The 13,462-nt window shown below is 42.5% G+C and overlaps 1 protein-coding gene across 3 annotated transcripts in view; it reads right to left on the reverse strand.

The window, feature by feature from the left end:
* Window positions 1-694: 694 nt before the first annotated feature.
* Window positions 695-13,462, reverse strand: part of hdac11 (histone deacetylase 11) — a 22,405-nt gene continuing 9,637 nt past the window's right edge. For all 3 annotated transcript variants that reach the window (XM_048254325.1, XM_048254323.1, XM_048254324.1), the window contains 6 exons: window positions 13,433-13,462; window positions 11,880-11,956; window positions 10,947-11,009; window positions 5,592-5,688; window positions 3,580-3,758; window positions 695-1,505 (listed from right to left, as the gene is read on the reverse strand). The exon at window positions 13,433-13,462 is cut by the window's right edge and continues 13 nt beyond it. In XM_048254325.1, coding sequence (XP_048110282.1) covers window positions 1,266-1,505; window positions 3,580-3,758; window positions 5,592-5,688; window positions 10,947-11,009; window positions 11,880-11,956; window positions 13,433-13,462 — 686 coding nt within the window. In that variant the 3' untranslated portion in view covers window positions 695-1,265. The remainder of the gene's footprint in view (window positions 1,506-3,579; window positions 3,759-5,591; window positions 5,689-10,946; window positions 11,010-11,879; window positions 11,957-13,432) is intronic.

A 13,462-nucleotide genomic window follows, 5' to 3' on the forward strand; every position in this document is an offset into this window, starting at 1 on the left:
GTGTGTGTGTATGCTTGTGTTTCTTTGTAAAATGATTTACAGCACTGAAGAAATACAACAAAAAAGCACAGCACTATCTACAGCAGGTGGCCCAATGCAAATATGCAGATTATTTCCTACATTTATAAACATAATTTATAAACATACCAAATAGCTCAAACAAATATAAATAATCATCAGTAAGATAACAAATAAAAAAAAATGATGTTAAAAAACGTGGATATGTGGTATGTATTAGGATGGGTTCAGTGCATGAAGAGTATTGTTGGCAAAACCATAAACCTGAAAATTGCACAACCGCTATGTGATTCTGTTTGATGTATATAGCTATATTCCAACCTGGCTAACAGTCAGTTCCCTCAGTTTCAACTTCCTCCTTTCCTAGTTCTTCCATGTCACATGTACTGTGCCTTAAGACAAGTCTTTCTGTTTTTACTTTTTTTCTGGGTTTGCCACCTGAATGCACTAGAATGGGTCTGGCTCTGATCTGGCAAGAGTCTGGGCCTCATCAGGACCAGTCCTGTTCTAGGACCAGCTGTTATGCAAGACCACAATGAATGTGAATACATCACACTTTCTCCCATTCTACTTTCACACATCACTTACACTAGTACTTTTAACTTCAACTTAAAGTGCGTTTTTCTCATTAATTCAAACGTAAAGCTACTCTCCGCTGAAGATCACATTTCGTCTACACGTCCACTCTACTGGAATGAGCTCATAGTCCCTGACAAGCTGTTAGTTAGTCCTACGCTAATAGTGCTGAGTACGTTATCTGTTACTGTGAAGTAGGTCACTGTGAGAACAGCCCACAGCTGGAGTGTGCTGTTACTGTAAGTAAAAATGCAGTTAGAAAACATGCCCTGGACAGAGTTAAGACTGGCCACTTAGAGGCTGAAGATGCACCACCTGTCTCAAAAAAATTGGAAAGTGAAGAGATTCAGTCAGTTCTCTGTAAACTCCCTGAATGCTAAAGGAACAAGAGACATCCTTCATGGATCGAGACTAGTCTCAGAGAGTCTTTGATAGTTGATAAGCCCAACATCACGAAAACACATTGCTGTTAAGAGCGCTTTTTGTGATGCTCATTTCTCATTTTCATTTCATTCACATGATTTGAATTATGAAACAAATGGCATCCCTTGGGCTGTTTCCACGTTACTAACCACCACAGAGGGCCAACCGAAGTGCATCCTTAGGACAAATTTAGCCTACGAGGTCCTTATCTGAAGCATGACTCCACATAGCCACTGCTGACCAAAGCCTCAGATTGCATTAAAGGTTGCCCCGGATGACAACGACTTGCTCATCATGAGTGGCATGAAAGATGGGCCCGCCTCCTCAGCCGCCACGCCCTCAATCAGGCCCTCGCGGTTCAAGTTGAGGATGGAGTCGGCGATGATGCGGGCGGTCTTCTTCTGGTAGCCTCCCGACGTCACCATGAGGATGGGGATGCTGCGACGCCGGGCTGCCCGAAAGACGATTTCATCTCTCTTCACGATGCCCTGGGGTAAGAGGAGAGAGCCTGAGGTCAGCGCTTTAAACGTTTGGTCGGTGATTCTGGAAGACTGTTGATAATTGAGCTCAACAACCTATCAAATGACACTCCAGTCATTCTGTGCACTTGATGAAACGTGCTGATTGCCTGGAATAGTGTAGAGCAAAGATCAGAGTTTTTTATGCAAGTACACAGACGGAATGAGAGGACTGTGAGGAGCAATTGGCTGATTTTGGCTGAATGAGAGGACAAGAGGACTGAGGAGCAATTGGCTGATTTTGACAAAGAGTGTTTTGTACTGAATCAAGGACCACACCGTGGGGTGATCTAGCCATACTGTTGGCTTCTCTGGTTCATAATGGCAGCTGTGGGGTCGCTCTTATATAGGGGCTCCACACTGGTGCTCATGAGATAAGGTCTTAACAATAAACAACAGCGCTTCAGGGGCTCCTTCAAAGATCTTTGTTCATTTGTTAAATCAATCATTCATTCAATCATTCATTCATTCATTCATTCATTCATTCATTCATTCATTCATTCATTCATTCATTCATTCATTCATTCATTCATTCATTCAATCATTCATTCATTCATTCATTCATTCATTCATTCATTCATTCATTCATTCATTCATTCATTCATCAGAGGTAAACTGGTTACAGTAAGGTATGTACAGCACACAATAAAAACCTCCAGGGAGTTACGTCTACATCCAGTACATTCACATTTACACACAGCTTTTACATGCACAATTCCATGGTCTCCATTTGGGTAAATCCCTGGTTACATCCAAACTATAATTGTACCCAATTCAGCTGTAGGCCTGGATCACAATAGACATGACCATGCTTAATTAAAGTTGACACTAAACACTCCTGGAGGGGGGGTAAACAAAGCTGCATCCCCATAGGTTCAGTGCAGTAAGCCATACATGATTAACAGCTCTTACAAGATTGTTAAATTGGACCCAACATACCAGGCAGAATCTATTTTTCATTACACCCCAATCAATGGCGTTATTAGTGATAATTCAAGCCGAGTTCTGTCTCCTGGGTAAACAGAGAGACAGTTTTAGAGCCACTGACTTCGGGCTTCAAGACCTCAGCAGCAAGGAGAGAGAAGGAGCAGACTGCCCCTGTCCAGTAGAACGGATGACCTCATATTTATGTGTGTGACTGTTTCCTCTGTGACTTACTGTTTTGTCAGTTTGGGAGAGGCCGTCAGGGCCAAGCTGATGGACACCGCCTGTAAAGCACTAAGCTAACCTCATCCTGGGAAAAGGGAGCAGCTTTTTTATGCCTTCAGGGTTGAGGCATTCTGTCGCTGAAATGAGCAGCGTTTGGCTGAGCCTCGTGATTTTCATAGCGGCCCATGTTTGCAGATCGCATTTCCACAAACAAAATGCTTTAACTGGAACACAGACTCTGGGAGAAACCAGGATAATCACTCTTAATGCATCCTAGGAGTAGATCGGGCAGATCCATAAGACACATGGCTGTCAAATAGCGGGAGCCCTCAGTTCACTGGTACAAGTCTGTGGGAAATGCTGATGCAACAGACTGGCTAGGGGGCTAACGTGACTCTCAAATTAAAGGCAGATTGGCTGTAAAAGGCCTTAAGGAAGGGGGTGTTCTGGAAAGAAACACTTTAACCCTCTGTCCTCAAACTAAGCTATCATGGTAGATACCATAACATAACGTAACAGACAGATATCCTGTCACAGATCACCATGACAGAGAGTGTCCAGAAATATGACAATGAAGTGCTATCATCGTCAGTTACTTTCAAGACAGCTCACATGATTATGGATGGTACTGTATTACAGCTCATGTCTGTCTTACCCGCCATAGCATCAAACTAACTCATGCCCATTACATGTACTGATAATGATAACCTGACACTGCTGTATCACTAGACAATGTCTATCATAATTACTTGGATGTGGCTACTGACATGATACCTATATGATATGATCATGTCACTCTTATGACACAGTTCCGATAAATTTGCCACAGACGGGTGTACTGACTCTAAAGGAGAGGTGAGAAAAATGGTGGACTGTACAACACACTGCACTGTACCTGCGGTGAAATAGCCAGGCCTCCCAGAGGGTCCCCATCCAGGATGTCCGTGCCAGCGTTGTAGATGATGATATCAGGTCGGACCTCATTGAGTGCCCCTTCCACGTGCAACTCCACCTTCTGGAGATACTCCATGTCCTCTGTGCCCCAATCCAACTCCACCTTGCGCTTTATCGCTCCTGCAGGACAGGCACACAGGCTTCCTCAGTCTCACCTCAGAGCTACTACTACCAATCAGCCAACCACCACACACACCCAGGTTATACTGTAGAGTACTCCAACAACCGCTTGGAAGAAAAAAGGTATTATTCCTTGAGACTTAAAACAACAAGCCTCTTTAGTATTTAATCACTATTCTCCTGCGGACGCCAGCTGCCTGTCTAATTGATGCCTGGGCTATGCTTTAGGAAATATAAACAAGTTCTTGTTTATAGGAAATTCTCAGTAAATACTGGGCCCATCGTAGAGTACACTTAAGTGCCATTCCTTAATCCTTCTTTCCACACTCAGGTTGGACCAGGGTATGATGCCCTAGTCATTGGGCATGGTGCCCACAGACTGAATTACACTGATTATTGGCAGGGATGGACAGGAATATGGCTGAAGAAAGGAGAGGCATTTCTGAGAAGCTGGCTCCACACTGGTGGTTGACAGCTACTGTACATGCTAGACCAGTTCACAATGACTAGACAAACAGACGGTTCTATTCAATAAACATGTACTCAGTGGGTTTTTCGTCTCATATTATGTATGCCTGAAAGGTAGTTTGTCACACAACAGCATGACATTCTATAGCAGTGCATGCAGCAGAATGGGATTACATTAATTATCCCAACAAAAAAGTTATTATATTATGAAGAACATACAGTAATAGTTGTCTCACACTGTCTCCCTCACAAGTCATTACAATTGTTCATCCTTCTCCTCCATAATTAGCGACGGGGGCCACCAGTGTGCTGTTAGCAGCATTCGGCTTTAGCCTTTCATTAGTTAAAGCCTTTGCCAGTTCATTCAGAAAACTATCTGCAACAATGCAGCAACCCCCCCCCACTCCCTTTCAAGCTCATAACAAAACCTGGGTGTCGCCTAATTAGTCTCTCCGCTGCTTTTAACTGCAGATGAAGACTCCAGGAAAGCGCTACGTGCAAATGAGGTGCTTTTCTACGCTTTGAAGCTACTTCAATGTCACAGACGGCAGTGGCTCTGAGAGGAAAATACAAAGCCAATACAAGTGGGAAGGACGCCGCAACAAGGCACTTATCTGGGAAAGCCAGGCAGCACTTCCCATTATATTTCCCAAGGAACGTATGGGATTGACAGGGCAAATGTATGGATTAATACATTCACCTTTCATCAATTCATGGTATAGAGGCGGAGGAAAACATTCAGTAATTGGGGGAGAGAGTGGCTAATCAGTCAACGTGACTCAGTGTCAGAAAGAGTTATGACTTACCCCACTGTAGTAATTACACTAATGTATGAAAATGCATATGACAGAATGATGGCTAAACTGTACCAAATACAGCTTCATTACAATTGTTGCATTGAATGCACTGACCAGCTGGTCATAGCTCATGTTGGTATGGACAGAAAGATATGATTTTGCCTCTTTACAAACTACTTTCAAAAGGTCTACAAACTGATGGGTTAATGCTTAATACCAGAGAGAGAAACTTTCATGAAACTCATTAAGCCACCATGCAGTCCTCATTTTCTCAAAACTCTTCTAATGAATTCCCCAATGTGACTAGATGAGTAACACTGCCCCCTTTAGGTCATTAGTCTTCACTGAAATTCTACAACACAGTGCACCTCCCTTCCTTCCATCTCCTCTTCCAACCAGTATGGTAATACTGTTGTCTCTTGGGGGTATTGAAGTATCAGGAAATTAGTTTCTCATTAACTATAAATGAGTAAGTCCATCCTTCCATCACAACCATTCATTTGATTTGTCCTCCCTCCAAAAGCCACTGGATGACTATGGCAACTCCCCTGTATCAGGCAACACTCACGTTTGGCATATCCATCTCCCGGGTAGATGTAGCGATTGTAGACGTCCATTATGTACACGCGTCTGTCGTCCAAGAAGTCCCGCTCATGTCCATTTCCCTACAGGGCAAAAAAGGAGATCACATTGAGAGTCCAGAAATAAACACCCACTCTCTTTCCCCTGGTTTAGAATGAGGACATCTGTCAGATGGGACTGCACTGATCTCAAAACAAAACATATGAGAAAAGGGAATAAATATTTAAACCTGTAAATAAAACAGTTTACTTTGATGAAATTATTTTGTTTGAAATTGCATCACCAGATATGGGAATGTCAAAATGGTGTACCTGTGAGCAAGAGTGATGTGCTTTTGTGAGCTGAAAATGTATTAGAATAAATTTACACTAGAAACAGACATACCACCTTCAGTTCTCACATCCTAGGCTCCCTTAAATATTTAGGAACCGTGCAAAGAGTTTGACTGACAGAGCGAAAGAGCGAATCAACTCTCAATCAGCCTGTGGAAGTTCGAGCAGAGATGTCCCAACTTAGTGGGAGTCTATCAGTCTTCATTATCGACATGCTACCTGTCACCTACGCTGTGTCACTCCCTCTCACCGGTTGTCATGTCTACATCAGGCAATCTTGCCGGGGTTATATCCACCCTCTAAAGCACAAGCCCTTGACTTGTGCTTTAGGGGGGTGGATATAACCCCGCTGGTTAAAAAAGAAAATATTATGTAAACAGAAAGAACTCACACCCAACAGAAAGAACTCAGACCCAAGCAGCATTCACTCCTTAAACTCAGTTTTGGGGTTTTGGTCTGTTGTAGGAGAGACAACAATGCAGACAAATTCACTGCACCATCTGGTGCAATAAAGGAAGAAGCACAGGCGCTGAGCTGCAGACTGTGGTGACAGAAATAATTAAAACAGTATTAGCAGCCTGCACAGGTTCGATGTTACCTAACTAATTGGCAGCCAACATCAATCATTTAGAGATGCTCAAACAAATTGAAAGGTGTCTAAATTTAGTTCTGGATAGGGGAGATAGGTGTGCCGTTAGGGAGATGAAGACCTCCGAGCAGACGGTTAGATTTGCATACACTTAAGTGCTGGGGGGAGCTAGGGATTGGCTCCCATCTGAATTCTCCTCCTCACCTGAGCTGAGAAACTGAAGAGGACCTAATACTGAGAGCTAACATCTAGCAAAGATTGCAGAGCACTGATCCTAACCACAATAAAAATGGACTCAGGTCTAGACCTGGAATTTTCTCAGGAAGTTCACATAATCACCACTGATTTCCTGGCTAGATCATGACTATGTGGAATATGTTCAATGCGGATTCTTTACCTTCATCTGTACAACCTATTTAGAATTTTCAAGCAGGGAAGGGGGGCCAAGAGAACTAGACCACTACATCCCTTTAAGTCGAGTTCAGTTTCAACAACACAAATCACCTGGGATATTAAGCCGCTCCCGCCAGCGGACCAAAGCGAAAATCTAATCCTGTTTATTACTGGTGTGACATCGCTCTGGCGAAACAATTTATTGTCTCATTGCAAGACCTAATTCAGTTCATTAGCACATGCTTAGCATTCATGAGAGCCTCTGCCCTGCCCACCAGACAAGCTCCAAGCTGGCAGGACATGTCATAATTCCCAGCCTCTAATTAGAGTCTCCTCTCCCACTCCCACTCGTCCCAAAATTTCAGCTCTCTTTAAGTTCTGCTGAGAAAGCAGCACCACCTCCTCCACCCTCACCCCATCTCCTAACCTGAACCACCCCCACAAACGCACCCAGATTTGGCCGCTTGTTCTCAGCCTAGTCTTCATGAATTATTTAACTGCCATCAGTATTGATCTGATGCAACCCCCTCCACCCCCTCCCCCCCCCAAAAAAAAACCCTCTAACATCACCATCTCCCTCTGCACCCACCCCCGCACAGTCGATAAGCAAAAGACCATAATTATAATCAAGCCATGCTTCAAAATGCTTATGGCAGTTAGGGATGGGAGTGTCATGCCAAAGAAATATGAGAAGGGAAAATAAAACAACAAAAGCAAAATACAGAGCTTAAACTTCTGGTCAGCGTGAACTCAGTTAATTGGCCAGGCTAATTGGGATAGGTATGACTCATCGCTCTGGGAAATAAAAAATATACAATAAAATGGAGATGACATTACCAAACAACTTTCAGCCTTCAACTAACAGCCTTCAAAATACCTTCGTACACCCCAGGTCACTTAAACTGTCATGTTCCTGGTGATAGGAATTCCTACTCTCTCATGTATAGCACACAAACTCAGACTACTCTTGTTGTCTGCATGCCCTGAGCATTGGCTGACAATTCACTCAAAGTCGAAGCACACTGTGTTATCAGTAACTAATGTTTACCCTCTAATACATAACAAAGTATAATAATTATCTACACAAATGATGTGAGTGCTAATTATATAGATGGCAAAACAATTAGAGATCAAGAGAACAAAAACAACAATATATGCAGCACTCTCAAATATTGCATTAGAGAGAGTTACACTCAGTGATGATATAAAAAAAACAATTTACTCCCTAATAAATAGCAAATAAACTGCATGGTAAGTACACAGACGGAAAGAAACTCTTTTAAGGACTCTGAACTTCATTAGCGCAGAATATAAACCTCATTACATGCAGAATAAACACAAATATTTCCTGGCTGGCTGACAAATACTCTTTGGGCTTGCGGAAGGAAGGTTGGTTTCAGAGGGGCATAAAAGGATGCAAATCACGATGCTCACCTACACTCACTTCGCCGTTTTACTTTTTATCCCGAGTTGCACCACACAGTATCACGATATACCAGCTGGCTCTCAAACAGCTCTTTTGGCTGCTTCGCATCTGATCAAAGCCAGATCCTTAAGCCACATCCTGAGTCAGCCACGCTATATACTGTAGGTGAAGATACAGAAAACCACTAGTGGACGTCACTCTGGAGTAATGTTAAATGACATGCCACTGATGTGGACTCTTTTGCTCATAGCACTAAGCGTCGCCTTAACTGCATGTACGTGATAGGACAGGCATCTCTCTGACAGGAGGTTATCTTTCTTCCCAGATAGGAAGTCATCTGATACAGTTATCCTGAAGGCACGCTGCTCAACTGCATGTTTAACGAGATCAGCCAGGCGACTGTAGACCCTCGTCTCCGTTACACAATATCAGTCACAATGAAACCAAATTCCAGCATCTGCATTCTGAGCTGGAATGACTCCAGAGCCATTCTAGAGCAACAGAGCCTGATTCTGGAGCAACAGATCCACACCGCATCAGGACCAGGGGCATGCCAGATCATCTCATTCCAGACCCTGAATCTGCTGCGTTCAGGATTTCCTTAGAGCTTATAGCACAGTGGTGGAGTGAGAGCAGAATTATAAACAGTGCAAATAACATTTCGACATTCTGTGTCAAACAAGGTAAATTAACCATTAGAGGCACCAGTGGTGTGTTTTGTTCAGCACCGACCATTACATGATTGTGAAATAAAGGACAGGACAGAATATAATGTTTGTGCTCTTATTACTGTAGGTTCCATAGCAGTACATGTCCTCAAAGTACTCAGTAAAGTAGGAGGCTCTGTTGATTACTTCCATCCATTCTGGTTCGATTTTACACCCACACCAAGAGCCAGCACTGCTGTACTGGGACACTGTATGTTTCACCCGTAATTGTGCTCCTCTGAGAAACACAGCTGTGACCTTGGTACTGTTAATGCTACTGCTTGTTGGCAGTGCTTTGCTTGATTGGGCATACTTGTCTAATTGAACCCAAGAAGTACAACTTATACACAATCCCCCAAAAAAAAAAAGGAACATTTTCCTCCACCTGAGAGCAGCAACCTTGGTCAGATAAACAACACTGTTTGATTGTAATTGCAAAACTGCAACAAAATGTCACACACTCTCTGGCTGTATATGCTGTAAGTGCTTTCCCATGCTTCATCAGATTGTTCCAACAGCATAAAATTTCCCCCATGTTCCAGATCATTAGACTGTTAGAATAGGCTGTAAATGACACGGACAAAATCCAGAGGATATCAGGTTGAAAAAAAGAGTGTTACATTGGAATCATAAACATGACCATTGAAGTCTAGGGGTAATTCTCTTCAAATCCAAATGACATTGCATTGTGGGTAATAGAATGGACTGCTATGAAAGTCAAAGCATCACAGCAAACTGAAAGTGACAACACAATACATGCTTACAGGCATTGATATTGTCCATGTTTGACTTAAAACATCAACATGACTACAAAGTCTCAATGTTAACAGCCTATTTGACTTTTGCCCACTCTTGAGGTTGGGTGTGCTGCTCTGCTGACAGGACTCTGCGAGTGACGCATATATGCTATGTAGAGGAAGGAGCACATAGTTTGACTGATCCCTGCTCTGATCCCACTCAGTCCTGCCTAGGCTCTATGTGGGCTGAATTTGCCCTCAAAATCTCAGATGACCTTTGCTGGGAGAATACACACTACCCACCCACACACACATACACACACACACACACACACACACACACACACACACACACACACACACCAATTGGAGGCAGAGTCAAGGAAGGTGAGGGGAATGTAAAACAGCCATACTTAAGCCCCAGCAAGCCTCCACTGCAACCAATAAGATATTTTGCCAAGTGCTTCTGTCAATACTTGGACTGTGAGACAGGTTTTTTCTTTGTTGTATTGATTCCCTCCCTTTCACAATCCATTACAGCAAAGGTAAAACATAGGTGATGTTTATGTTTCATCCCGCAATCATTTAGCAAAAATGGAGACAAACTATTGAGGAAGAAAACACTGAGAAACTTCAATCTGTAACTGGCATAAAAAATGATCTCCATCAACTCTATTCTGTGATCCCCAGTCATGCAGCAAGAGAAGTCTGAACTCTCAAACGAGGGTCATGAGAAAATTCTTTTGCATCCTTGTTGTTTGAACCTTTGCTCTGATACATCGCTTCTTTTGGCCCCTGTGCTGAGACATCACTAAACATCACTAAAGACCAATCAGTGCTGTGGTCATTACATAATAACTTGATGAACTAATTAAGACACTATTAAAATATTGACCTAGATAAAGGAAAACAAGGAGAAAAAAACAAGGCTAAACAAAGACTAGGGACAGTAAATAACCAGCCTGTACAATCAAATCAAAAAAGATTTTTCAGAAAAGAAACAGCGAAGCTGTCCATGGACAAGCATTGGATAAATGGTGTCTGAATGGCATCGCATTTATTATGGTGCTAAACAGGTGGTATTATCTTGTCTGCGGTGCTGATTCTTCTGCAGAGGGATTGATCGAGTGAAACCGAAGAAAATGAATGCTGTTCACCTGATGGGCATCCAGATCGATAATGGTGGCCCGGCAAACCCCTTCCACTCTCTCAAACAGGAACTGTAGGAAGGACAGAGAGAGACAGAGAGAGAGATAGAGATTCAGCGAGAGGGAGGGAGAGTGTGAGTGGGAGAGAGACAGAGAGAGAAAGAGGGAGATAGAGAGAGAAGAGAGAGGGTAAATAAGAGAGTGATGAGGGGGTAGAGAGAGAGAGTGATCAGGGAACATGCAGAATGAGATGCCTCTTGCTCATCTGAGAAATACCAAAGCACAAATGGCTGTGTGGTGGGATGATAAGATTCAGTTCAGATTTACTTGTGCAAAGAGAGCAGACCAATGTCGGGAGTAGAACGCAAACAAGCTCTCTCACAAAATATGAGTCTTAGTGGGCTCCTTCAAAAAGGCCACAGGTGAAACACGTGTCAAACAGCAGCCTAGGGGCCCAGCCAACATGCACTTCCATCAATATTCCACCTGTGGACACTGACACATCTTACCTACAGCATTATGTACATGGGAAATTATTTAGCATTACTCTGGTCCATGCATATACTATATATACAGTATATGGGCCATATGTTAAGCTTGATACTGTATGAAAAAATATATACGTTTTCAATGGAGAATCCTTTACATCTGAGCAGACCATTCAACTGCTCTGTTGTGGAGACAGAGCTGAAGAACCCTTTTCATTCTATGGTTTTAATGAAGAGGGCGTGTGTGCATGAACTGGTATGACACATGATACTGGTAACCATTAGACTAATATAGACCCCCACTGTGTATGTTGTGTTATAATTTAAAATAATCCTTAAAAATATTGTCCTAACTGCATGCAACGCAGGTGAACGTGAACTGTCAAAGCCAACCACACTACCGAACACAATACTCAATCAAGACATTGTGATGATGGTGTCTCGTGTCTCTTACCTTGATCGCTAATGTTATATCTGCATAAGCACAGAAACCTCCTCCCTTGTCACTGGAGCAGTGGTGGAACCCCCCTCCTGAGACAGAGAAACATTGGTTCAGTACATGTGCAACACGATAGGCCACAGGCTGCATTACAATAACTGGCATTCTCCTTAAGCAGCCTTATTGATCGCCATTAAGGAATTGGGGGCTGTTTGTTTCTTCGATGCAACAATTCCCTTATTGAGTCAAGACTTGAGAATACCTCAATCTCTAGCCTATTTGCCTGCATGTGAGAGAGAAAGATGCTAAATCAAAGTCAGGTGACTAAGCAGTGCTCTTTTAAAAATGACTGAGTGACCGCATTTATTCAGGTGTTACAAATACTGAATTTAATCAGGTATTAAATATGACTTTATTCAGGTTTATCCTCTCACTCTTTAAATGACTGGGCACTTTGTAATTGATGGTTAGTTCGCGCTAATTAGCATTTATTGCTAAGTCACTGCACCCAATAATCCATGCTGTAATATTGACATGATTGGAAAGTGAGGAGAGGTATGCCAAACGGAAATCCATGCAGTACCATTAGATGAACGCTGGCCTTTTCTTCATCAAGATAATAGGCTCATTCGACTTCATACAGCGTTGTACAGATCTGGCTGACTTAATATAGTACAATGCATGTTTCCTGCATGAAGTTGAATGAAGCTTTGCTTGCATCTTCACACACAACCAGGCTGTTTCTCACTGACTCGTCATCGGCCATATGTGAATCCGCTGGCCTTGTTTTCGTAGCCAAACAATGCACAGGGAGTGTTTATAAGAGATCTGTCTGAAACTTTGGTTGCATCAGTGTATAATAGTACAATTGAGGTTTGGTGGAGCTACTTTCTTCACATGTTTCCATGGTAACAATGGTTTTTCAGCCTAAAGCATGACCTTCTGCTGGTAAAACTGTCTGCTGTTGGCAAACGAGGTCCTGTTGGCTTTCTGCACTTTCCACAATGCCAACAAAACAGGTAGGGACAGATTAACTACAAAATAACAGTTGATGATAGTATGATGATGTCAGCATGGTGAGATAAAACACAGATGTGAAAACCTGTTCACCAAGCCTAATAACATTGTGATGACTAAGATTCAATACATTATTGCCATACAACCTGGTAACTGTTAGGGATTCATGACAATGACACATACCACACAAAATCAAATGAATATAGAATGCAGTATATATAGGATGAAGGTATACCCCCCATGACATAAGATCAGAGATAATAAGGAGGCAATGAGGGGAGGAGCGTCAGACTAAAATGTCAGGTGCTTAGAGATGCCAAATAATACAGTCAAATTCCACATACAACACAGTAAGATGATATAATAAAATGAGATTAAAAAAAAATACAATACAATAAGTAATAAATAAATCACACAACATTTCAAGAAATGTGCCTACTGCTGTTAAACTCTGTCGACACAAACATGTATATATTACAAAACTGATGATATTCATTTATCTCTAGCAAAATAACTGTGGGAAGCAACAAACTGAAATGGTCAGAACTCACCAACATTGATAGCCCATCCTCTGTCCATGG

Source organism: Alosa alosa, chromosome 10, assembly GCF_017589495.1.
Source record: "Alosa alosa isolate M-15738 ecotype Scorff River chromosome 10, AALO_Geno_1.1, whole genome shotgun sequence".
Taxonomy (NCBI): Eukaryota; Metazoa; Chordata; class Actinopteri; order Clupeiformes; family Clupeidae; genus Alosa; species Alosa alosa.